Raw genomic sequence first — 24,558 nt, forward strand, 5'->3', positions numbered from 1 at the left:
CTTGTGTAAATCCCAGCTGAACCTTACAGTGTTGGGCGTTGGTTACCACCTTCTCCCCTGGTTGCCAGCTTCCTTAAGATAAAGTTACTTTTCTTTCATTCAACACTTACCTCTCTGTATTGGCTTTTCAGCAGATTAATCAGAGCCTGGTGACAGTCAGAGCCTTTGTGCACCAGGTAGGAGTCAGGTCCCCTAGTCTCTGCCCTCTAGCTACACTTGGGTTGATGAGAGGGCTGCTGCTGGGAAGGTGGGGAGGATCTACAGGTAAGTTTTACAGCTGCTAAACTCGTTAATTTCTGGAATTTCCCTATCCCTCCCCACTCATTGTGGACAGCCTGTTTCACTTTCTGTTGAGAGAAGGAAACTGGCTTCTGAAGGAGCAGCTGAGCTCTTGACTGAGTGAGTAGAGGGTCATGCACCCTGGGAGCCCCCCATTCCCACCCATTTGGACATAATCTTTGCTCTATGGAACTCAGACATAAAGAATCTGCCAGCAATGCAGGAAACGAGAGTTTGATCCCCGGATTGGGCAGATCCCCTGGAGAAAAGAATGGCAACCCACTCCAGTATTCTTACTGGAGAATTCCGTGGACAGGGGAGCCTGGCAGGCTACAGACCATGGGGTCGCAAAAGAGTCGGACACGACTAAGCGACTAACACTTTCACTTTGGACACCGCCGGAGTGGGAAATGACTCGCTTGCCACTCTGTACTAGTCTGTCCCAGAGAATTAGTTTGTTCATTTGTAATCTGCTCTAGGGGAGCAAGTGATGTGAAGTGCATTGGGGGGTGGGGGAGGGGCGTCTTTATCCATCCCTTCTAGAAGCTCACTGGGATGCATCTTGACAGATTGGCAAAACCAAAGCTATAACCCTGTAACCAAGAAAAAAATGGTTTTTAAATTATAATACAGCCTGACTCAGATATGTTTCTGATTCTGAAAAGCAGTAGTCCTGGGTAGGTCTCTAAATTACTCCCCTATTTTGCAGTTAGAACTGATTTGTCAGAGATCTGGTTAAGTGGGAGGATATGCCATATTTGAGCCTTCCTGTTACTCATAATAAGGATTTTTCCAACAAGGGCACTAAATTAATTGTACAAAAGGGAAACTAAAGTGTGAAAAGCCTGCACTCTTTACAGAGGAGTCCTTGAAGGCAAAGGAGGGAGAAGAGGGGGTCAGCTTCTTAGGGAACTGAATCCAGCCCGACCTCTGTGGTTCCTATCCCAATGCCCCAGGTAGAGGTTGCCCCAGGAGAGGAGTCTGTGCCCCCCTCCCCGAGTCTCTGGAAGGAGGAGGGGTTCTAGTGTGGGGGTGGGGCACACCCTTAGCATCACCACAGCATGAATAAGAAAGGGGGTCTGAAGTAGTCTCTCCATTTAAGACCTACCGGTCACTCAGCTTGGCCTCAATGTGTCCTCGAGGGTGGGTAGGGTTGGATTTCCACTAAGACAGTTCTCTGCAGGAGGACAGCCGGTTGGCTATTATTGGACTTACACTGTTTTCAACCTCAGACCTACTAAACTGGACAATTGCCAATCCTCTTTACAGAGATTATCCACAAAAAATGGTGGAAACGTTTATTAGTATATTTTTCAACCCGCTGCCCATCATGGGCTGATGCACAGATGTGGGTGATGATTGTGTTCACAGCAGAGGTGCAGCACCTTGTCCCGGGCAAAGCCCAACATTCATCTCTCAGTCTTCGGCCTCTTGAGGAATGAGCAGACAAGCCTGAGTTGGCTAACACAGCTAAGGCGCTTCCAGAAGCTAAAAGAGACAAAGAGGGGCCTCCTCGGGGCATCAGAGACAATACAGTCCTGCTGACATCTTGTTTCAAAACACTGACCTCCGGAACTGTGAGAGAACACATTTCTGTTGTTTCAAGCCACCAGGCTTGTGATAATTCACTGCAGTAACCCTAGGAAATCAAGATGAATTTCCAAAAATAAAAAGTGCATTCTTTGTCATATTTTTTTTTAAGTTTTCAGAAAAGCTTGCTGATCTTCTTCCCTAGAGCATGGTGGTCACATGGATCCCAGGACCCCTTGTCATATCCTGTGTCCCCCAGTGTCTGAGACTCACAGGGAAGGGTCCACTGATCCAGAGAAAGGTGGTCAGTCCAAATGCCCACAGGAACAAGGAGGAAAGGAAATAAGTAAAGGGGATGGAGAGGACTAGGGCCCCTGGAGAGGCCCAGCTGCACCCATCGGGTGTGGTGAAAAAGCAAGATGCTGTGTGCATGATATTGTCTCACGTTTATAAAATGGAAAAAAGATGCAGATAGTGCCTAAAACCATATGTGCAGGTATGTACACATGTTTCTACATATGATTTCAGAGCCTGTGAAATGTGTTGAAGGCTGTACATGAGGTTGAGGACATGATTGGAAGAGTGGATGCTCATATGAGCAGGCAGGAAGCCTGGCCATGCCTAAGAGGGAAAACCAGGACATGGGAGATGATCATAGTCCTGCTTTATATCAATTATACATGAGAAGGGACTTCCCAGATGGTGTTAGTGATAAAGAACCCATCTGCCAATGCAGGAGATGTAAGAGACATGGTTTCAATCCTTGGTCAGGAAGATCTCCTGGAGGAGGGCAACACACTCCAGTATTCTTTTTTTTTTCCTTTAGTGTACCTATTACTCCAGTATTCTTGCCTAGAGAATCCCGTGGACAGAGGATCCTGGTGGGCTACAGTCCATAGGGTTGCAAAGACTTGGTTACAGCTGAAGCAACTTAGCATGCATGCGTACATGAGAAGAAGTAAACCACACAAAGATATGAATGGAAAACAACATAGAAGTCATCCACAGTACAATCCACAATCCCTTTTCTCAAACCCTTTTTTCTAAGGGTCTGAAAGCACCTTATAAACAAACATATGAGTGTTTTTGCACTGAACCTTTGAACTTTCACACTAAGTGAAATAAATAAAGACTCTAAATTTTCTCCTACCATCTTGTTGGGGCTTCTCCTTTGCCCTTGGACATGGGGTATCTTTTTTTGGTTGGATCCAATATTCTCCAATTGATGGATGTTCAGCAGTGAGTTTCCAAATTTGGAGTTCTCACAGGAGAAAATGAGCGCATCGTTTGACTCCACCATATTCTTGTCGACTCCTGGAATGGGCAAATTTAATTCAGATGACCATTATATTTACTACCATGGGCAAGAATCCCTTAGAAGAAATGAAGTAGCCATCATAGTCAACAAAAGAGTCAAAAATGCCATACTTGGGTGCAATCTCAAAAATGACAGAATGATCTCTGTTCATTTACAAGGCAAACCATTCACTATCACTGGGATCCAAGGCTATGCCCCAACCACTAATGCCAAAGAAGCTGAAGTTGAACAGTTCTATGATAACTTACAAGACCTTCTAGAGCTAACACCAAAGAAAGATGTCATTTTCATCATAGGGGACTGAAATACAAAAGTAGGAAGTCAAGAGATACCTGGAGTAACAGGCAAGTTTGGCCTTGGAGTACAAAATGAAGCAGGGCAAAGGTTAACAGAGTTTTGCCAAGAGAACACACTGGTCATAGCAAACACCCTCTTCCAACAACACAAGAGAAGACTCTACACATGGACATCACCAGATGGTCGATACAGAAATCAGATGGATTATATTGTTTGTAGCCAAAGATGGAGAATGCCTATACACAATCAGCAAAAATAAGACTGGGAGCTAATTTTGGTTCAGATCATGAACTCCTTTTTGCCAAATTCAGACTTAAATTGAAGAATGTAGGGAAAACCACTAGACCATTCATATATGACCTAAATCAAAACCCTTATGATTATACAGTGGAAGTGACAAATAGATTCAAGGGATTAGGTCTGATAGACAGAGTGCCTGATAAACTATGGACGGAAGTTCATGACATTGTACAGGAGGTAGTGATCAAGACCATTCCCAAGAAAAAGAAACGCAAAAAGGCAAAATGATTGTCTGAGGAGGCCTTACAAATAGCTGAGAAAAGAAGAGAAGCTAAAGGCAAAGGAGAAAAGGAAAGATATACCCATCTGAACGCAGAATTTCAAAGAATAGCAAAAAGAGATAAGAAAGCAGTCTTCAGTGGTCAGTGCAAAGAAATAGAGGAAAACAATAGAATGGGAAAGACTAGAGATCTCTTCAAGAATATTAGAGATACCAAGGGAACTTTTCATGCAAAGATGGGCACAATAAAGGACAGAAATGTATGGACCTAACAAAAACAAGGTATTAAGAAGAGGTGGCAAGAATACACAGAAGAACTATACAATAAAAGAACTTAATGACCCAGATAACCATGATGGTGTGATCACTCACCTAAAGCCAGACACCCTGGAGTCTGTAGTCAAGTGGGCCTTAGGAAGCATCACTACAAACAAAGCAAGTGGAGGTGATAGAATTCCAGCTGAGCTATTTCAAGTCCTAAAAGGTGATGCTGTTAAAGTACTGCAGTCAATATGCCAGCAAATTTGGAAAACTCAAAAGTGGCCACAGGACTGGAAAAGGTCAGTTTGCATTCCAATCCCAAAGAAAGGCAATGCCAAAGTATGTTTATACTACCATACAATTGCATGCATCTCACACACTAGCAAAATAATGCTCCAAATTCTCCAAGCCAGGCTTCAACAGTATGCAAACTGAGAACTTTCAGATATTCAAGCTGGATTTACAAAAGACAGAGAAACCACTCTGGTGGTTTCAAATTGCCAACATCTGTTGGATCATCAAAAAAGCAAGAGAGTTACAGAAAAACATCTGCTTTATAGACTATGCCAAAGTCTTTGACTGTGTGGATTGCAACAAACTGTGGAAAATTCTGAAAGAGATGGGAATACCAGACCACCTTACCTGCCTCCTGAGAAATCTGTATACAGGTCAAAAAGGAACCGTTAGAACCGGATATGGAACAATGAACTGGTTCCAAAATGAGAAAGGAGTATGTCAAGGCTGTATATTATTTAACTTATATGCTGAGCACATCATGCGAACTGCTGGGCTGGATGAAACACAAGGTGGAATCAAGATTGCCAGGAGAAATATCAATAACCTCAGATATGCCAATGACACCACCCTTATGGCAGAAAATGAAGAGGAACTGAAGTGCCTCTTGATAAATGTAAAAGAAGAGAGTGAAAAAAGTTGGCTTAAAACTCAACATTCAGAAGACTAAGATCATGGCATCTGGTCTCATCGCTTCATGGAAAATAGATGGGGAAACAATGGAAACAGTGACAGACTATATTTTCTTGGGCTCCAAAATCACTGCAGATGGTGACTGCAGCCATGAAATTAAAAGCCACTTTCTCCTTGGAAGAAAAGCTATGACAAACCTAGACGGCATATTCAAAAGCAGATACATCACTTTGCTGACAAAGGTCCATGTGGTCAAAGCTATGGTTTTTCCAGTAGTCATGTATGAATGTGAGAGTTGGACAATAAAGAAAGCTGAGCACCAAAGAATTGATGTTTTTGAACTGTGGTGTTGGAGAAGACTCTTGAGTGTCCCTTGGACTGCAAGGAGATCAAACCAGTCAGTCTTAAAGGAAATCAGTCCTGAATATTCATTGGAAGGACTGATGCTGAAGCTGAAACTCCAGTACTTTGGCCACCTGATGCAAAGAACTGACTCATTTGAAAAGACTCTGATGCTGGGAAAGATTGAAGGTGGGAGGAGAAGGGGACAAATGAGATGGTTGGATGGCATCACAAACTCGATGGCCATAAGTTTAAGTAAGCTCTGGGAGTCGGTGATGGACAGGGAGGCCTGGCATGCTGCAGTCCATGGGGTTGGAAAGAGTCAGACACGACTGAGCAACTGAATTGAACTGAACTGATAAATTTTCTCATATCTGTTCAGGTCAGATTCTCTAGCCAAAAGAATTTATAAAAGTTCTTTTCTTTTTGGAGCCTTGAAATGTTGGAATTGCAGATAAGGGCCATATTCCACTGTGTCTCCAAAAATAATGGCACACAGCCAAAGAGATAAAAAGTCTTTATGGCTTGAGGCAAAACCAACTGGGCTGTGAGGTTTGGAATGGAATAGTCTTGTTACAAGGTCAAGGGTGACGGGTGGGGAATATAATTCTGGAGCAGCGGTGCTGTTGCCCAAGTGATTGAGCTATTGGTTCTAACTCCACAGATCCTGAGCCTCAGCAGTCACAGGCCCCTGAGACTTTTCCAAGCATCTGACCTAATCCGCCTCCAGGGTGTGCATGTTGGCTGGTGGGTCCTCAGTGAAGACCACTGCCATATTGGTAACAGTGACCTGCCTGACCGTCACAACACCATGTCCACCGGTAGGACATCCCCAGACAAGTGCGGCTTGTGCATCGTGTTCAGCTGTCTCCGTGTGCCACAGCTGGCCTGCATCATCTCAGCCTTCTTCCTGGTACTCGACAAGGGGATTCGGTGGGGGGACATAAGTAACCGGATCATGTTCAGCTGGTGCTTCTGTATCATCGGTACCCTCACCATCGTCATACTGGAATTATATAGGTTCCCGACCGACTTTCCTTTCTGCTGGTACAACTTCTCCATCACCTATGCCTGCTATGCTGCCCTCACCTGCCTCTCAGCCGCCATCTTCTACCCCATCACCTACATCAAGTTCTTGCCTTATGATGCCAGCCGAAACCGGGCCATTGCCGCCACTGTGTTCTCCTGCATCGCATGTGTGGTTTATGTCATGGAAGTGGCCTGCATATGGGAATGCTACAAGCTCAAGGAGATCCCCTGCTACGTGCACACCATGCCAGGCCTGCTGAAGGTGCTAGAGACCTTCGTGGCCTGTGTTATCTTTGTTTTCATCAGCAACACCTCCCTGTACATGGACCAGCCAGCCCTGGAGTGGTGCGTGGCCGTGTACTCCATCTGCTTCATCCTGGCAGTTGTGGCCATGCTGATGGACCGGGATGAATGGGAGAGCAGGCTGCCCGTCTCCTTTCCCGTTTTTCATCTGGGACTGACCTTGCTGTCTATCCTCCTCCACTTCACTGCTCTGGTCCTCTGGCTGCTCTACCAGTTTGATGAGAAGTATGGTGGGCAGCGCCAGCAGTCCAGTGATGTGAACTGCGTTGATAGAACTACCAACGGCATGTGCACCTGGGACCAGCGCCTGGCTGTGGCCATTCTAACAGCCATCAACCTGTTGATTTACATGGCCGACCTGGGGTACTGGGCCCACCAGGTTTCTGTAGGGACTGGGGGTCAACCCACAGACTCCTGATCCTCTCTGCTCACAGGAGATCTCTACTGAGCTCTGACACCCTCTGGTGCCCTCTTCCTGGCTCCCTCTCTCCCTCCTCACATCCTTCCCCATTCATCTCACTCTTTTTTCTGTTTCCTTCCCTCCTTCTGCTTTGTCTCCTTCCTGTCTTATGTGATAGCCCCCATTCTCTTTCACCTCTTTCTCTTGCTTTGCTCATCTTTTCTACATTTTCTGCCTTTACCCCCATTCTGAGTGTCTTTGTTTTCTCACCTCTGTGTCCTGACCACCTCTTCCCATCTCCCTTCTTCTGATCCGTCAGGACCTGAGACTCGTTCCTCCTCTGCCCACCGCCCCCTCCCACCTTCTAAGGTGCTGACTCCACGTCACACAGCCCTCTGTGCAGCTGTTCACACCCTGGGCCTCCGGAGGGGCCTCATTGCCAAAGGCTGTCTCTCCCGCTGGGGTGCCTTAGCTGGTAATTGTCTGTGTGATTTTTGGAGGGTGAAGGTGGGTGGTAAGTCACTGGACACTCTCTCCCAGTGGAACGTTGGAGTCTCTGGAGGTCAATAATTCCCAGTTGGCAGGAGGTTTAAAGCACAGGCCCTGGGCCCCAGGGCCCCACCTGGTGCTCAGCCCCACCTGAGACTGGCTGTAGAATTTTTGTAGGCTCACTAAACACCCACTCCCTAGAGGGCATCTTAGAGGAAGCCAGGGGTCAATACCTTCCATCCCAACTATGCTTTGGGGAATCACCAAAGGAGCTGCCGAAGAACCCTAGGGTTGTGTTGGTGAGGGACAGCGATGTGGATGTCCTGCCTCAGTGATCAAAACTGCAGTCTTGCCTCTGCCGGGAGAAGAGCATGGCCCTTGCCAGCCTTAAAGTGATGGTAACCTGCTTTGTTTTTTTTCTGTTCTCTTCTTTTTTCTGATTGGGAAGGCAAAAATTACTGGGTGACCCTGTTCTTAAAGGGGAAGCTTCTTTTCAAATTTTCTTGGACAGGTTGTTTGGAGAGGGAAGAAAGTTGCTGTTCCCATTGTCAAAATAACTGCACTGCTTGAGTGTGCAGTGACACACAGGTTTTTTTTTTATAAAGAGTTTTTTTTTTAAATTATTTATTGATTGAGTTTTAGCTGTGCTGAGACTTCGCTGTTGTGAGTGGGCTTTCTCTAGTTGCAGAGCACTGACCATAGTGCACACAGGTTTCAGTAGTTGTGGCACATGGGTTTAGTCACTCTGCTGCATGTGGGATATTCCCAGACCAGGGATTGACTCCATGTGCCCTGCATTGGCAGGTGTACTCTACCCACTGTGCCACCAGGGAAGTCCACATGTGTGCTTCTGTGTGCTGGTTGCTTTCTGCTGCTGCTTCCTGATTCTCTGGGACTCAGGCATAATGCCATCTATAAAATGCATACAACTTTTTTTTCATTCCCAGAGCTTTTGGTTCCCATCAGCCCCTGCTGTCAATCGTTGAGAATAGCATTGTCCCTTCTTCCACATTCATAATGTAGCTTTTTAATCTCATTATAAAAGTGAAAGAAAAAGACAAAGACAAAAAACTCCAGAACCAAATCCACATACTCTAATTGCACCCAATTTGTCTAGAGCTCAGAAGGTCCTAGCCAATTCCCACCCTCACCAAAGCTAGGTCTCTGGGAGCCCCTCCCACTGACTCCCATCCACAACTGGCCTGGGGGTGTGGCCCAGCCTGTGACACAAGAGAATGGGCTCCACCCCGGTGCCAGCATCTTTTCCTCTAACTCTTAAAGGGGCCATGAGGGCACTTGGATGCCTCTCCAGAAAGATGTGTGCCTGTGTGTATGCTCAGTGCAGGTATGTGTGTGTACATGTGTGACCATGTGCTTCCCTGCATTGAGACCACAGCCCTTTACAGTAACTGATGGCTGTGAAGGCCCCTCAATCTCCTGTCCTCAACCTCAAAGCCTCAAGCTCAGCATCCTAGAGTCACCAGGGCCAGAGGAGCCAGGCAAGCAGAGCTGTGGGGGAGGGGAGGTGGAGGACCCCCTCTGCTCACCCTCACTCCTGTACTGGGATGAAGCATGTGATCTTCACCCAGGGGCAGGTGGGGTGGAGGGGGAGGGCTCCCAGGAGGCCATCCACATCACAGGGAAATCTTAAGAAGGACTGAAATAAAATTTTTATTTTAAAGCAAGATAAGAAAAATTTAAAGATAAAAAATTTCTCTTTTTTGGCCTCTTCCCTCCATTCTAGTACACTTTGTGCATCTGTATTATGTGTTAACCAGCCCTCATCAAGGGCAGAAATACCTACTCAAACATAAAGATGAGTTTCTCTGGTACACGCATGTAACTCCTTAGAAGGTAACACTACTTACTTATTAAGACCTTATTAATGTCACTAGCTATGTTACTTTATTCTACCTATTTTACAAGACTCTTATTTCTTGAATTAACAAATGAGTGATTGAGCCTATAATAAACAATCATGATGACCAAGTGACTTGAAACGATTGATTTGATGTAAAATTCTATAAGATCCATGACTGTAATAGTGTGACTCTGGATACGAAAGGGAAAGAGGCAACAGGAGGAAGCCGTTTCCTGGAGCTGACAGACTAGTAAGGCAGGTGGTCCAGAGGATTTGTTACCAGGACTGGGTGAGTAACAGCACATTCAGTGGCCTAACAACAAAATCCTGGATTGATTTTGGAATGCGCATTCCTAGAACCCTGGGACAAATTGGCAAAAAAAGCCTCCCAAAACTTGTTTGAAATTAAGATCAAAAGGAAGGGGATTGTGCAGTAAAGAATGTCGCCCACCACCCAGTTGTACAAGAATCAAGTCATTAGCCACTGCGGTCACTGACCTACAGTCGATCCTGGAAGGAATTCAGGGAGGAAACTCAGGATGAGGCATTTTCTGCTCTGGGAAAACCGGGAGAACCTGCCCTCAGATAGCAATAGTTTTTTAGGAGAAATTTTTAAGAACTCTGTTCTTGCCTCTTCTCATACTTAGAAAAGCATGAAAGCCATTAGCTAAAGTATTTTTCCTTGGGAAGAGCAGTAAGCCTCTACCAAGCTGTGTGCTTGTTTGCATGTTCCCCTTCCCCCAAATCACATACATACTAGTCTCCTGCCTTATGTCTTCAGAACAGTTCTCATAGTTTCCTGGAAAACTGGGACCCGGGTTACAGTTGTCAGGCTGGCTTGAATAACGTTTTCAGTTTCTTTCTTAGATTGACTAGTGATTAATTTTTTTTTCATTGAGAAAAACAAGTATGCATTTACCCCTGTAAGTCTAGGTACAGGATTTTCATATTCTTCTATTTTCCTAAATCAAATTGAAAACAACCCTGGGACCTCACTTCCCAGGAAGATGAAGGTGCCTCTCTGCTTTAGTAAAAGAATTGCCCAGGGTGGGCTCACCTGAGGGGCTCACTGTCCAAGCCTCATGGTTCATGAGGGCAGCTGCTCCATCCCCCCTGCTGGGGGGCTAAGTGTCATTTGTCACAATTCCAAGGCTGCTCCAGTCCCCTCACTGTGGAGCTCAAAAGAGAGTGTAAAGGTCCTCTGCTTAGTGCAACCCTCTCGTCATAGAGGAGGAGCAGCTGGACCCCAGGGAGGGGCAGGACTTGTCCAGAGTCACCCTGTGTGTGGCAGAGTCAGAGTCAGGACCCAAGTGTCCTGTCCCCAAGCTGGCTGTCTGTCCATGACCCCACGCTGCTTGTGATAAGTGTGGCAGCAGCATCCTCCAGGCTGGGATTCTGCCCTGTCCACCCCTGTTGTGCAGAAACCTGCCCCATCCCCCTGAGGAGGGCACTCACTGCTACTGAGTCGGTTTCCTCATCTGCTAGATGGGGGAGGGGTGCCAGAGACCCCTGTTCCCTCCCAGCCCCCCTCTTCCTGGGGCCCCTGGACTTGCCAGTCTTGGAGACTCAGACGTGGAGATGGAAGCCCCTGTGCCTCCCCTACGACCGTGCTTCCTCCTCTGAGAGCTGGCTGTGCAGGAGGCATGCAGCTCGAGACGGGGCTGGTGCCACGGCACATGCTACCCTCTGGGTCCTGACGCTCGCTCACCTCAGCACCTACCTGGGAGGCAAGGAGGCATTTTCCCTCCCCTGGGGACATCCAAACCCCAGAGCCAAAGCTGGAGGTTGAGTTAGAGATTTCCTTCGTGAAACGTTTTACTTTGGGCATCCTGGTTCCTCTCCTTTCAAGGAAGCCTGAAGCCCTGGAAGGAATGAGGGGCTAGGAGTCAGGGATCCTGGGGTCAGCCTCCAGGCCAGGCCGCAGCACTGCCCTGGCTGCCCTGAGCCTCAGCTCAGTGGCTGAGTGAGGGCATCTAGGGCTCCTTAGAGACACCCCATACCCATATTAAAAGGAGGTTTCTCTTAAAATACTGTGTTGCCATAATGACACCTGGTTCCACCGGAAGTTAACTATTCTGAAATAGTTAACCAATGCATTTTTCTTATGGAAATGTTTGTCTTAAGCTATGTTAATATATTATGCATTTACCCGAGACTGTGTTCAAGTCAGTTGGCCTAATGGCTCAGAACCGACTTGACTTGACGAACCTTTGTGTTATACTCAGACATTGTTCCCCTAATCTATGTAAACTAAACTATTCGTATGGTAATCTGCCTTTCTACAAGATTCAAGTCAATCGTTTTATGACCCAGTCTGACTTGTCTGGTGCCAAGATTATCCCCAAATACATCTTATGGATGAGGGGCCTGGTACCATTCTCTGAGTTTTAAGACATTCCTTTCTTTCATTAACAGACTTCTAGTGGCTATATAACATCCAGCTAAAAAGGGGTACTCTTTCTGTCCCCTTCTGATACCTATGTCAGGAGCTTTCTCTATTTCCTTTATACTTTAATAAAACTTTATTACACAAAAGCTCTGAGCAATCAAGCCTTCTCTCTGGCCCAGGATTGAATTCTTCTCCTCCGGAGGCCAAGAATCCCAGTGTCTTTTCTTGGTTCAGCAACAACCTATCACCAAGGGCTCTCCCTGGTGGCCACTCACAGCCAGATGGGCAGCCCCACTCAACCCAACAGCTTCCAAAGTTTATTAAAATAATAATAATAATAATAACAACAACAGAGGTCATGACCCTAAGACCTAGAGCCAGAGCAGGAGAGAACCCTGAGAGGTCAGGCTACACATCCCCACTCTCCCAGACCCGGTTCCCAGGTGGTACCACCTACATCACCTGGTTCAGTGGTACAAGGCATTGCTGTTGTAAAGCAGCATCCCCCCCACCCCCCCGAGTGAAAAGCATAATTGTTTGGTGTCATGAAAGTGAAAATGAAGCTGTTAGTCGCTCGGTCGTGTCTGACTCGTTGCGACCCCATAGACTGTAGTCTGCCAGGCTCCTGTGTCCATGGAATTCTCCAGGCAAGAATACTGAAGTGAGTTGCCGTTTCCTTCTCCAAAGTTTGAACTTGGATTTCAATCCCTTGGGTTCTTAACCTCACCTGAAGCCCCTCATCCCTGCAGTGGGTTACTTAGGACATGACTCCTTTCACTGGGGCCATGGACCCTGGCCTGGATGTGGCCAAGGACAGAGGAGTCACTGTCTGGGAAGCACTGCTCAGAGGGTTGGGTCCCTGGTTTATACACACAGGACTTTCCCCACTGAAGTTTCCAGCCAGGATAAACCCAGTGTCACTTCCACATGGTGATCTGTCATCCATCTTCACCTCATCCTCATGTCTGTCTCAACCCTGAGTTCTTGACTGTCCAGGTTACAAGGCTCCAGTTTCTTCAATACCTTCCCCATATGTGGAATCTGACCCTATTTCCTTCTGCCCCACCACCCAGCCCAGTATTGGCCTCCTCCTCCCTTCTCTGCTCACTTTAACTTTAATCTAGTCACATCTGCAAAGATTTTTTTCTTTTCCAAATTAATAACATTCACAGGATCTGGGAGTTGACAAGGTTATCTCTCCAAGAAATATTTTTCCAGCCTACCAGAGGGGCTGATTGTTTTTAAGGAAATATGTATTTTTAGACTATTCCCCAAGGGGAAATTCAGTAAGAAATTAACAACAGCAGAAAAGAAATTGCTAGATAAAAATGAAACTGACCTTAATCAACCTGTATGAATTTTTAGTGGACTGTTTCAGGAAAGTCGGTAGGCCAATTTTGTGTCAAAACCTTATTTTCTGTTATTCCCTTATCACCTCGATTAGCAAAAACACTGAAATATCTGTGTAGACTGTGTAAGGTTCAAGTGTGGCAAGGAAACAATGTGGAAAAAGATACTTTAGGTAAATGTAAATTATCTAAAGCCCGGATTGCAAATTTAAATTCTGAGAAACAGAATTTGGGGTAATAAACATCACAAGGGACAAGGAGATAGTTTATGAATAGTTTATGAGAAAGTGAACAAGAAGACATAACAAGCCCAAACATATGTGCATCTAACTATATAACCTTGGAATATATGAAACAGGGCAGTCAAGTAGAACTTTTTAAAATATTTATTTATTCACTTATTTGGCTTCATCGGGTCTTAGTTGCATCACGTGGGACCTTTGGCTGTGGTGCATGGAGTCTCTAGTTGATGCACGTAGGCTCAGTAGTCGTGGCATGCAGGCTTAGTTGCTTCATGACATGTGGAATCTTACTTCCCCAACCAGGGATTGAACCCACATTCCCTGCATTGCAAGGTGGATTCTTAACCACTGAACCACCAGGGAAGTCCCCAGTAGAACTTTCTGCAATGATAGAAATATTCTATACCTGCCTTGTTCAATACAGTAGCCTCCAACAAGTGGGTATATGGTGCTTGAAATGTGGCTGGTAAGACTGAGGACTTGCATGTTTCAATCTATTTAATTTTATTTAGTTAAAAATAAGGGGACTTCTCCGGTGGTTAAGACTGCATTTCCACTGCAGGGGGCACAGGTTCAGACCCTGTTTAGGGAACTAAGATCCCACATGCTGCTTGGCTTGGCTAAAATAAATAAATAAACAAAAGGATATGATTTAAAAAAAATAAATAGCCGCATGCATCTACTGTCCAATACACTGTACAGAAGAACTGGGTTCATGAAGTAAGTAACCCTGAAGTGATAATCACAAGTTTCTTCACATTAATAACCTTTACCCTTTTCTCTTTATTTCCTGTTCTGACTCCAAAAAAGTTGTACCATTCAGACTGTTTGATAACAAGTTAACATATTTACTATTTACATAAATGATTTCATACACTGTCACCCTAACTCACATTTTATCATGTTCTGGGCATTAAAAAATATTTTCCCCCTTTGGACCTTGGGTCAGTATTTGGATGTTCCTTTGGGTTGAAGTCAAGCAATAGTAAACGGCCTTTTGCAAACTTATCATCTAGGTTCCCTTGACCCTTGGCTCCTCTCCAACTGTGACCCTTTCTTTCCCTTCACTGGCACTAGCTGCCCCAGGAGAAACCTATATTTACTGTCTTTCCTTCTCTTTCTCTGTCTCCAATGCACTGGCTTCTGTCTTGAGGACTTCATGAAAAAGCTCTAAGCAAGGCTGTCAATGACTTTCAAATGGTCACATCCAGTGGACACTTTTCAGTGCTTATTTCATGTGATCTCTCCAGTATTTAACCAAAAATTTATGTTTAAATTTCTCTTGTTTTTCCTTAAAATGTTAATTTTATTTCAATGCTTCTTAAGATTTTCTGCCATGGAGACTACCTCCTGGGAGTGCCCCCTGCTCCACCCCACCTGCCCCTGGGTGAACAACACATGGCTTCATCCCAGTCCAGGGGTGAGGGGCAGCAGTGGGGGTCCTTCCCCTCCCCTCCCCCACAGCTCTGCTTGCCTGGCCCCTCTGGTCCTGGTGACACCAGGATGCTGGGCTCTGAGGCTCTGTGATTGAGGACAGGAGACTTGTGGGGCCTTCACAGCCACCAGCTACTGCAAAGGGCTGCTGGTCTCACTACAGGGGAGCACATGGGCACACAGCATGCACACACATGTGCACTGAGCATGCACACAAGGACACACCTTCCTGGATAGGCCCCTTTAAGAGTAAGGGGGACGGGATGTGGGCATTGAGGTGGGACCCCACATCTTGTGTCACAGGCTGGGCCACACCCCAAGGCTTTGATCCAGGTGTGGATGGGGAGTCAGTGGGAGGGGCTTCCAGAAACAGATTTGGGTGAGGGTGGAAATTGGCTGGACTCTTCTGTACTCTAGACAAATTGGGGCAATTAGAATATGTGAATGTCTTTCTCATTTTTTTTATTTTGCTTCTCTCATCGTTATATTGAGATTAAAAGGGGACATTGTGGATATAGGCAAAGGGACAAGCCTTTTCTCTATGACTGACATCAGGGACTGATGGGAACCAGAAGCTCCAGGGAATTTTAAAAAATTATATACACTGATCTAGATCACAATATGTCTTAGTCTCAGAGAACCAAGAAACAACAGCAGAAAGCAGCTGGCACACAGAAACACACAAGTGTGTGTCCCCTCACACTCAAGCACTGCAGTTGCTTTGACAATGGAAGCAGCAACCCCCACCCCTACAAACCACCTGCCCAAGAAAATTTGAAAAGAAACTTCCCCTTTTAAGTACAGGGTTACCCAATAATTTTTACCCTCCTGATCAGAAGATAGAAAAAAAAATCTCAGCCTAACTTCGCCTTTAAGGCTGCAGTGGCCATGCTCTTCTCCCTGCAGAGGCAGGACAAGCTGTTTTGAACACTGAGGCAGGAGGGCCACATCGCTGCCCCTCAACCAACACTGCAGACATGTGTCTTCAAGGTCCTGGGGTTCTTCACCGGCTCCCTTTTTTGATTCCCTAGAGAGTAGTTAGGATGGAAGGCATTAACCTGGCTTCCTCTAAGATGCCCTCTAGGCAGCGGGTGTTTAGTGAGTCTGCAAAAATTCTGGAGCCAATCTCAGAGGAGCTGAACACCAGGTGGAGCCAATCTCAGAGGAGCTGAACACCAGGGCCTCTGTTTTAAGACTTCTGCCCACTGAAAATAATTGACCTCTTGAGATTTTTTTTTTTAATTGAAGGGAGGGCACAAGTACACTCCCCACTCCACTCAGATAATTGGGGCCCAATGCCTAGTTACCCACCACACTCCCAAACCCACCCACACACACCAACTAAGACACTGCCAGGGGTACAGACTTGCTTTGGTAACGAGGCCCCTCCAGATGTCCAGGGTGTGAACAGCCACACAGAGAGGTGTGTGCTATGAAGTCAGCACCTTAGGAGGTGGGAGGGGGTGGTGGGCAGAGAAGGAAGTGCCGAGGTCCAGCCCCAGCAGGACCAGGAATACCCACGGGATGAGTGGCGTCGGCAAGGAAGAAGACAGACACACACACACACACAGACGGTTGTGTAGAAGAGGTAATTTTTTTTTATTTTTAGGATAGCTCAGTTTTTATAGAATGAATGTTACCTCCCCCTTAAGTCACCATATGTTACATCAGATATTGGTTTGTGCTTCCATCAATATTTTTTTCCACATGTTTTCCCCCTAAGCATTCATCTAGAACGTTTCCGATTACAGGGTTTATACTTAAATGTCCTGTACATAGTCTTCTTGCCTCAATGACCTAACATTCTCACTCTAACAAAAACAATGTTCCACAAATCTCAGGTATAGTGTAAATCCTTTGGACAATAAAACAATACATGGGAAGGGTCACAGTAACATGTTTGACATTTCTGAAAATAGTACCATGAGAAAAACCTGATATTTTTCTTTACCTGAAACCACAAAATCTCAATTTACAACGATTAACTATTAAACAGCAAAAACACCTCTAAAGCAGCAAAACACCTCTATTAATAGTGAGATAATGGCAGTAAAGCTGGTTAATATAAATCTTCTATTAAAATCCTATATACCCCATTTTCTAATTTTACAAAAATACCCATAATATCCCATGTTGTTTAAAGAAAGGGAAACAATGAACAAATAGCAGCAAGGAAATAGCAATAGTGAAAACCCTTTCAACTGAGGAGCAAGTAAACTAAAGCAGTATATCTACTTCTAAATCTAAATACCTCTACTCTTTTCTATTCTAGAACATTATAATCTTTTAAGCAAGCAGCCAGACTATACTTGTGACCTTTTCTTTTATGACTTGATGTTTATGGTCGTGTCCTGAGCCAGAGCAATCTTGACCATTTCCAAAGTCTTGGACTTTTCCAGTGAGGCCTTATTACTATATATTATATTTCCAAAAATTAATAGAAAGCCCAACAACAGTAAGACAGAAGGAAGAAAGGGACATACCGGGCCCCCAGGACAACCTCGAGGGGAAGAGATGCCTTTCAGGTTCCTTTCTCGTCCCATGACCTTGTCACGGACTGGGTGCATCCCTGCGGCTCCCGACAAGGAAGAAGTCTGATCTTGATGGATCAGCAGGAAAATGGTCAGGACATAGGAGACGAGAAAACCAAGGATGATCAGAAAAGGGGCAAAGGCAGAAAATGTAGAAAAGATGAGAGAAGCAAGGGAAAGACAAAACAGGGTGTGGGCAAACACATAAAACGGGACAAAGAGCAAATGGAGAGAAGGAAGCAGAAAAGAGAGAGAGAAGAATGGGGAAGGATGTGAGAAGGGGAGCCAGGAAGATGACATCAGAGCTTAGTGTAGAAACCTCCATTAACAAGAGGGCTGATCCTCAGTTCTTGACAAAAACCTAGTGGGTTGAAATCACCAGGTCGGCCACATAAATCAGCAGGTTGACGGCTGTCAGGATGGCCACAGCCAGTCGATGGTCCCCGCGACTCGAGCAGTGGGTGAGCCCCAATATGTACAGGTACCAGAATCCCTCGGGCTTGATCTCAATCTCCTCGTTTACTGGGTAGAGTGACCAGAGAACCAAAGCAGTGGAGTAGAGGAGGACGGGGAGCAGGGTCAGCACAACCTGGACGGGCAGCCTGTACTCCCAGTTGCCCAGGTTCAGCAGCGTGGCCACGATCGCTTGGGCGAAGCAGATGTAATAGATGGCTAGACACCACTCGTGAGCTGGCTCCTTCAGGTGCCGGGAGGTGTTGGAGATGAAGGCGAAGATGACACAGGCCACAAAGCTCTCCAGCACCTTTAGCACACCCTGCGTGGTGTACACAGCGCAGGTGAGGTCCTTGAGCTTGTAGCAGTTCCACGAGCACGACAGTTCTACACCATAAAGGAAACACGTAATGTAGGTGAATGATAGGGCAGCACTGACCCGGTCTACGAAAGGGCCATAAGGCGAAAACCCAAGGCTCCGGATAGACTGAACCATGTATAGTGAGAGACAGACGTGGGCAGCGAAGCAGGCATCTGTGAGGGGCATGTGGTACGAGAAATGAAAGTGGGACTGGATGTAATATAACTCAACCATGACTACGATGAGGCTTATGGGCAAAGAGAGGAACCAGATGAGCAAGGCCCAGATATTTACGGCCCTGGCACCTACGCGCCACTTCCGAAGGCCAGAAATCACCAGGCAGAAGGCCACACAACTGGAGAACAACTGCAGCAGGCGGAAGCAGAGCCACACCAAGGCCAAGTAGTCCTGGTCTGGGGGTGTGGACCTGGTGGACATGGTGTTGTGACGGTCAGGCAGGTCACGGTCACCGGTTGTGGCAATGGTCCTCACTGAAGATCCACCAGAGAATGAGCCAGATCTGGAGATGGATTGAGTCAGATGCCTGAAAATGACCCAGGGCCCCGTGACGGCTGAGGCTCAGGACCTGTAGAGTTAGAACCAATGACTCAGACGCTTGGGTAACAGCACAGCCACTCCAGAATGATTCTCCCCACCCATCACTAGTGGCTTTTTCAGGAGACTTGTTTTATCCTAAACCTCACAGTTGGATTGAGGGTGGCATCAAAACTGTGTATATATTTTTATCTCTTTGTGCTAGGTGCCATTATCTAAAGGAATATAGAGTATGCTTCTCCTTTTCTACAATCACAAACCTTCATGTTTCTCAAAATTGAAAAAGAATTTAAAAAAAAATAGTTTCGTAGCAAATTTTGACCTGAACAGACCTGAGACAATTAACGATTTTTGTTTATTTCAATGAAAGTGAATGTTCAAAAGTACAGTTGCTGAAATGAATGTGTTTGATCCCAAATTGTTTTTAGACACCAGTGGGGTGTGATGTCATATAGAGTAGATGCACCTTGTTACTAATCGGAAGCAGAAAGTTTCTGAATTCAGAAGCATATCTGTCGAAAAGGGATTTCAGAAAAAAGACTGTGGATTGTACTGCTAACCTCACTTATCAATGAAAACAGTAAGACAGGCAATTAAGGGCCTCCCCTAAGATTGTAAGTTTAGGAATGGGAACCCAGATAAAAATGCCAAAGCTGTGGGTTTGAACCCTTGACTCTACAGCCCACATGACAGCAGGGCCCGCAGGTGGGAGCCCAGGACCAAAGCTCAGGGCTCTGGGACCCAGGACACACCTTCAGGGCCATGGCCTCCTTCCACAGCAACCTGAAGTCACACATGTCCAGGTCTGTCCTCCCTGCAGCATCACTAGAAGGAGCTGCCATCTGAGGGGACACAGCCCCACCCAGAGGAGGGCAGCTTCAGGGGTGAACAGGGAGGAGCCACGGGGTGAGAGCAAGGCCGTGGGAACAGGATGACATGGGAGTAGGGGCTGTTGCGAATCCCCCCACCCAATTTTGCCTCAACATGTGACTCTTCCCCATTGGGGAGGGGAGATCTCAACCCAGCGTAACTCCAAGGAGGAGTGTCTTGGAGAAATCACAGAACAAATTAACATAATGTTTGACTCTTAAGCTCCAAAGCAGCCATCCATGTGCCAGTATGGAAAGATCTAGGAGCAGTCCTACCTGTGTGGGTTTTCCTGGCCTGGGAGACTGGTTAGCAGATTCGAAGCCGGGAAGAAGGGATTAGAAATGAACAAGGATGCTGTGTCTGATGCTGATGTATAGTCTTTCAGGGCATCCCAGGGAGGGGGTGGGGATGGACAGCTAATTGGCCCCCTTTTAAGGGCAGGAGCTGAAAGAGGAGGCACCTGCTGGACCCCTGGGAGGGGACAGCCCTGAGGATGCACCCAGGACTGGGGTGGGGGTGGGGGGGCAGAGTGGAGATGACTGGGGGGATTGCAGGGTCCCAGTGGCCCTGAGGCAGCCCAGTAGGTGTCTTCTGACCCAGAAGAGATGCAGGCATGGAGCCAACCTTCCCCATGGAGGAGGGGCCTGGGCTGGAACTGAGACAGGAGAACAGGGGCCTGGAGGGGTTTCAGGGCTGTGACAGGGACACATGGCCAGAGTGACAGGGACCCTGGAGACCATGGAATTGCCCAGGTCACCTGCCCAAGACAGTCCCGCCAGCCAGGGCTGCAGTCCTGCTCACACAGGGGCTCCTCCAGGGTCCAGTGTGTGGGGGGAGTGAGGCCCCTCCCAGCCCGCCCCTCTTCAGGGACAGCTGCCCTGTTTCCAAGGGACTATTTGCTGAGAGGCCCCCAGGGCTGAAGGGCCAGCACCCTGGGCCCCAGCCAGCTTCCTGCCATCAGGGGCCTTGTCTTTACTGATAATAAACCCTGGGACAAGCTGAGGCTGGAAAGAGAGACAGAGCAAATCCTGAGAACCGCCCTGGGCTCCCAGAGCTCCTTGAGCCCCAATTGCTAGTGGAACCCTGGAGCCTGCCGGCCTCCCAGTGGGCACTGCCAGGGTGGGGAGGGGTACTGGCGTGAGGAAGGCTGGGGTGTCCTGCTCACTGTACCCCAGTTTGATCCCAGTTTAATTACCTGAACTCATCCTGAGATTCCACCTAAGACTAAAAGACAACTTTGGATCCTTCTCATGTCACAGAGGGAGGACTTGGAGAAGGAGAGGGTGAGGTTCCTGCTGTGTGACCCTGCGTCAGGCCTGTGCCCTCTCCGGGCCTCAGTTCCCCCATCTGGAAAGCAGCAGCTTTGTCTGAGTCTCCCAGCGGCCCCTCCTCCACTCTAATCTGTGATCCTGGACGTGGTGCCCCCGTCAGAGCACAGCCTGGGTGTGGCTGAGCCCCGCCTGCCCAGCAGCCAGGCGTGGGGACTGGAAGACAGGGAGCCGGGAAGGTCATGTTCAGGACAGAGGAAGGAGGAGGAGGTGCCAGAAGGGCAAAGAAGGTGGAGGGGAGAAATTGTGGGAGATCCCTCAGAGCTGGATGAACCTGGGAAAGTTACTCACCAGAGCCTTAGTTTCCCCATCTGTGCAGGGGGTTTAGTATCTACTTTACATTAATTAAATGTATGGAAGCATGTGAAGGGCTTATCAGAGGCCTGGAGCATGGCACACTCAATCCATGCCATTTACCTGACCCCCTCCCCCTCACACAGAGAAGGCAATGGCAACCCACTCCAGTACTCTTGCCTGGAAAATCCCATGGGCGGAGGAGCCTGGTAGGCTGCAGTCCACGGAGTCACTAAGAGTCGGACACGACTGGGTGACTTCACTTTCACTTTTCACTTTCATGAATTGGAGAAGGAAATGGCAACCCACTCCAGTGTTCTTGCCTGGAGAATCCCAGGGACAGGGGAGCCTGGTGGGCTGCCGTCTATGGGGTCGCACAGAGTTGGGCAGGACTGAAGCGACTTAGCAGCAGCAGCAGCAGCTCCCCCTCACAAAGGACCCAGAAGGCCCGGGAACCACTCTGGACATCAGCACATGCAGCTTGATTTGCTGCAGATCAGGGGCTGCAAGCCAGCTTGTACTGGAGGTGGTCCAGGCATATATTTGTTTTCCCTTCACAGTGTTTTCAGAAAGTGATGGTAGAGAATCAACATTATTTTTTTCCTTAAGTATTTGGTAGCTGCACAGTGCTCCAATTTCACATGAAAATCCAGACTTCCAGCTCCTTTTCAAGCCTCAGGAGATCTGGTTTCACTGGGCTGCATTCCCTAAAAAGGGGGTCACTGGAGCTGAGCAGTTGCTATGTCCTTTATATTGTTTTTCATTCTCCATTTAATTTTCTATATTTTCTTTTTCTCATGTATAACTGAACTGAGGAACATAAAGTAGGACTATGATCATCTCCCATGTGCCTGTTTTCCCCTCTTGGGTGTGGCCAGGCTTCCTGCCTGCTCACAGAAGCATCCACCCCTCCATCCAGGGAGCATCCATGTCCTCAACCTCGTGTATAGCCTTCAGCACATTTCACATGCTCTGACATTACCTTAGGACATGTGTGTACATATATGCACACAAGTTTATAAGGCATAACTGTATATCTTTTCCAGTTTTATACACGTGAGAGTGTGTCATGCACATGGCATCTTGCTTTTTCACCACCCTTGAGAGATGCAGCTCGTCCTCTCCAGGGGCCCTAGTCCTCTCCATCCCTTTTACTTATTTCCTTCCCTCCTGGCTCCTGCGGGTGTTTGGACTGACCAGCCTTCTCTAGATCAGTTGACCCTCCCCTGTGAGTCTCAGACACTGGGGGACACAGGATATGACAAGAGGTCCTGGGATCCACATGACCACCATGCTCGAGACTAGGAGGTTAGCAAGTTTTTCTGAAAACTTAAAAAAAAAATTATGACAAAGAATTTATTTTTCATTTCTGGAAATTCATCTTGAATTTCCAGGGCTACTGCAGCAAACCATTACAGGCCTGATGGCTTAAAACTACAGCAGTGTATTCTCTCACAGTTCTGGAGGTCAGAGTTTTGAAACAAGGTGTCAGCAGGGCTGCTCTGTCTCTGATGCCCCAGGGGAGGGTCCCTCTTCACCTTTTTTAGCTTCTGGAAGCCCATTAGCCATGTTACCAGCTCAGGCTTGTCTGCTTATCCCTCAAGAAGCCAAACACTGAGAGACGAGTGTCGGGTTTTGTCTGAGACAAGGTGCTGCACCTCCGCTGTGAACACAATCATCACCCACGTCTGTACATCAGCCTACGTTGGGTGGTGGGTTGAAAAAAATACTAATGAACGTTTCTACCATTTTTTCTGGATCACCTGTGTACGGAGGACTGGTGTTTTTGTGGTTTAGCAGGTTTGAGGTGGAAAGCAAAGTCCAATAATAGCCAACTGGCTGTCCTCTGGCACTCAGACCTCCTGCAGGGAATCACCCTGGAAATCTACCCTCTCCCTCCCCCTCCCCCTGTAGTGGACACACCCTGGCCAAACTGAGTGTCCTGTCAGGTCTTAAAGGAAGAAACTATTTCAGATCCTCCTTTTCTCATGCTGGGGGGGTGGGGGGGGTGGGGGTGGGGGCACTCAGGCTCTACCCCGGTTAGAACTCCCCTGGTGTTAGAACAATAGAACTCTTCTTCTGTCCAGAGACTGGGGGAGGGGGGTGCAGACCTAGGCAGCCCCTGCCTGGGGCATTAGGATAGGAACCACTGAGGTGGGGGAAATTCAGTTTCATAAGAAGCTGATCCCCTCTTCTCCCTCCCTGGCCTGCAAAGACTCTGTAAAGCGGGCAGGCTTTTCACAGTTTAGTTTCCCTTTGGCTTCAATTTAGTGCCCTTGTTGGAAGAATTTTGCCTTTCACTGCCCTGTTACTGTTAACTATAGAGTAACAGGAAAACCTGTACATGGAGTTCCCTCCCACTTACCAGATCTTTGATAAATTAGTTCTAACTCCAAATAGTGGAGGAATTAGAGACCCATTCAAGGGCCACCATTCTTCAGAAATTGGGCCAGTCTGTATTGCAATTTAAAAAAAGAAACTTTTTTAAAACAAGGTCATAGCTCTAGTTTTGCCAACCTCCCAGGATGTGTCCAGTGGACTTCTATAAAGTCTAGAAGTCCACTGGATGGATGTAGGCCCCCCCACTTCACTTCACCCACTCCCCTGGAACAGATTACAAACAAACATACAAACTCCCCCTTGCGTAGAGACTGGTACAGAGTCACAGAAAAGCCAGGTCCCACTCCTGTGCTGTCAGATTGACCCCAAAGTTCCAAAGGGCAAAGAATATCCCCAAACAGGTGGGAAGGGGGCTTCCACCTCTACACTCCTCTACTCACTCAGTCAACAGCTCCACAGCTCCTTCAGAGGCCAGTTTCCTTCTCTCAACAGAAAGCGAAAGCAGGCTGTGAGAAAGTGTTACAGGAAGCACGCTGATGGAAACCGTCTACCCTGGCCAGGCACCGTAGAAACCATTTGCATGAGTTGTTTTAGGACAGGAGGTCCTGGTAAGGAACAGGGAACTAATAAGCTTCCACCAACCAGAAGAGTTTGGGAAAGGTCAAAAGGAGACACCACCTGTCCGACCACCTCCCAGAATCCTTCTGTCTGGCATCCATCTTAGCTGAACAAGGCGTGCACCACCAGGAAGGACTCTGAGTCACAATGATTGGCTAAAGACAACCCGGAAACTAATCCCATCACCATAAGACCTGGGACTGCAAGCCATGTGACCAAGCAGTTCTCCTGGGTTCCT

At 47.2% G+C, this 24,558-nt stretch overlaps 2 protein-coding genes across 2 annotated transcripts; one reads left to right on the plus strand and one right to left on the minus strand.

The window, feature by feature from the left end:
- The first annotated feature begins 279 nt into the window (after positions 1-279).
- LOC122706214 (myeloid-associated differentiation marker-like) lies at positions 280-9,682 on the plus strand. The gene is made up of 2 exons (XM_043921270.1): positions 280-399; positions 6,139-9,682. The coding sequence occupies exon 2, from the start codon at positions 6,286-6,288 to the stop codon at positions 7,222-7,224; it is 939 nt and encodes a 312-aa protein (XP_043777205.1). The 5' UTR covers positions 280-399; positions 6,139-6,285; the 3' UTR covers positions 7,225-9,682.
- Positions 9,683-17,423: 7,741 nt separating this feature from the next.
- On the minus strand, positions 17,424-24,334 carry LOC122706218 (myeloid-associated differentiation marker-like). Its single transcript, XM_043921274.1, has 2 exons — positions 24,143-24,334; positions 17,424-18,901 (listed from the first exon to the last, which is right to left on the minus strand). Exon 2 carries the CDS (start codon positions 18,751-18,753, stop codon positions 17,863-17,865), a length of 891 nt encoding a protein of 296 aa, XP_043777209.1. The 5' UTR covers positions 18,754-18,901; positions 24,143-24,334; the 3' UTR covers positions 17,424-17,862.
- Between the last annotated feature and the right edge of the window lie 224 nt (positions 24,335-24,558).

This window comes from Cervus elaphus, chromosome 13, assembly GCF_910594005.1.
Source record: "Cervus elaphus chromosome 13, mCerEla1.1, whole genome shotgun sequence".
Classification (NCBI taxonomy): domain Eukaryota; kingdom Metazoa; phylum Chordata; class Mammalia; order Artiodactyla; family Cervidae; genus Cervus; species Cervus elaphus.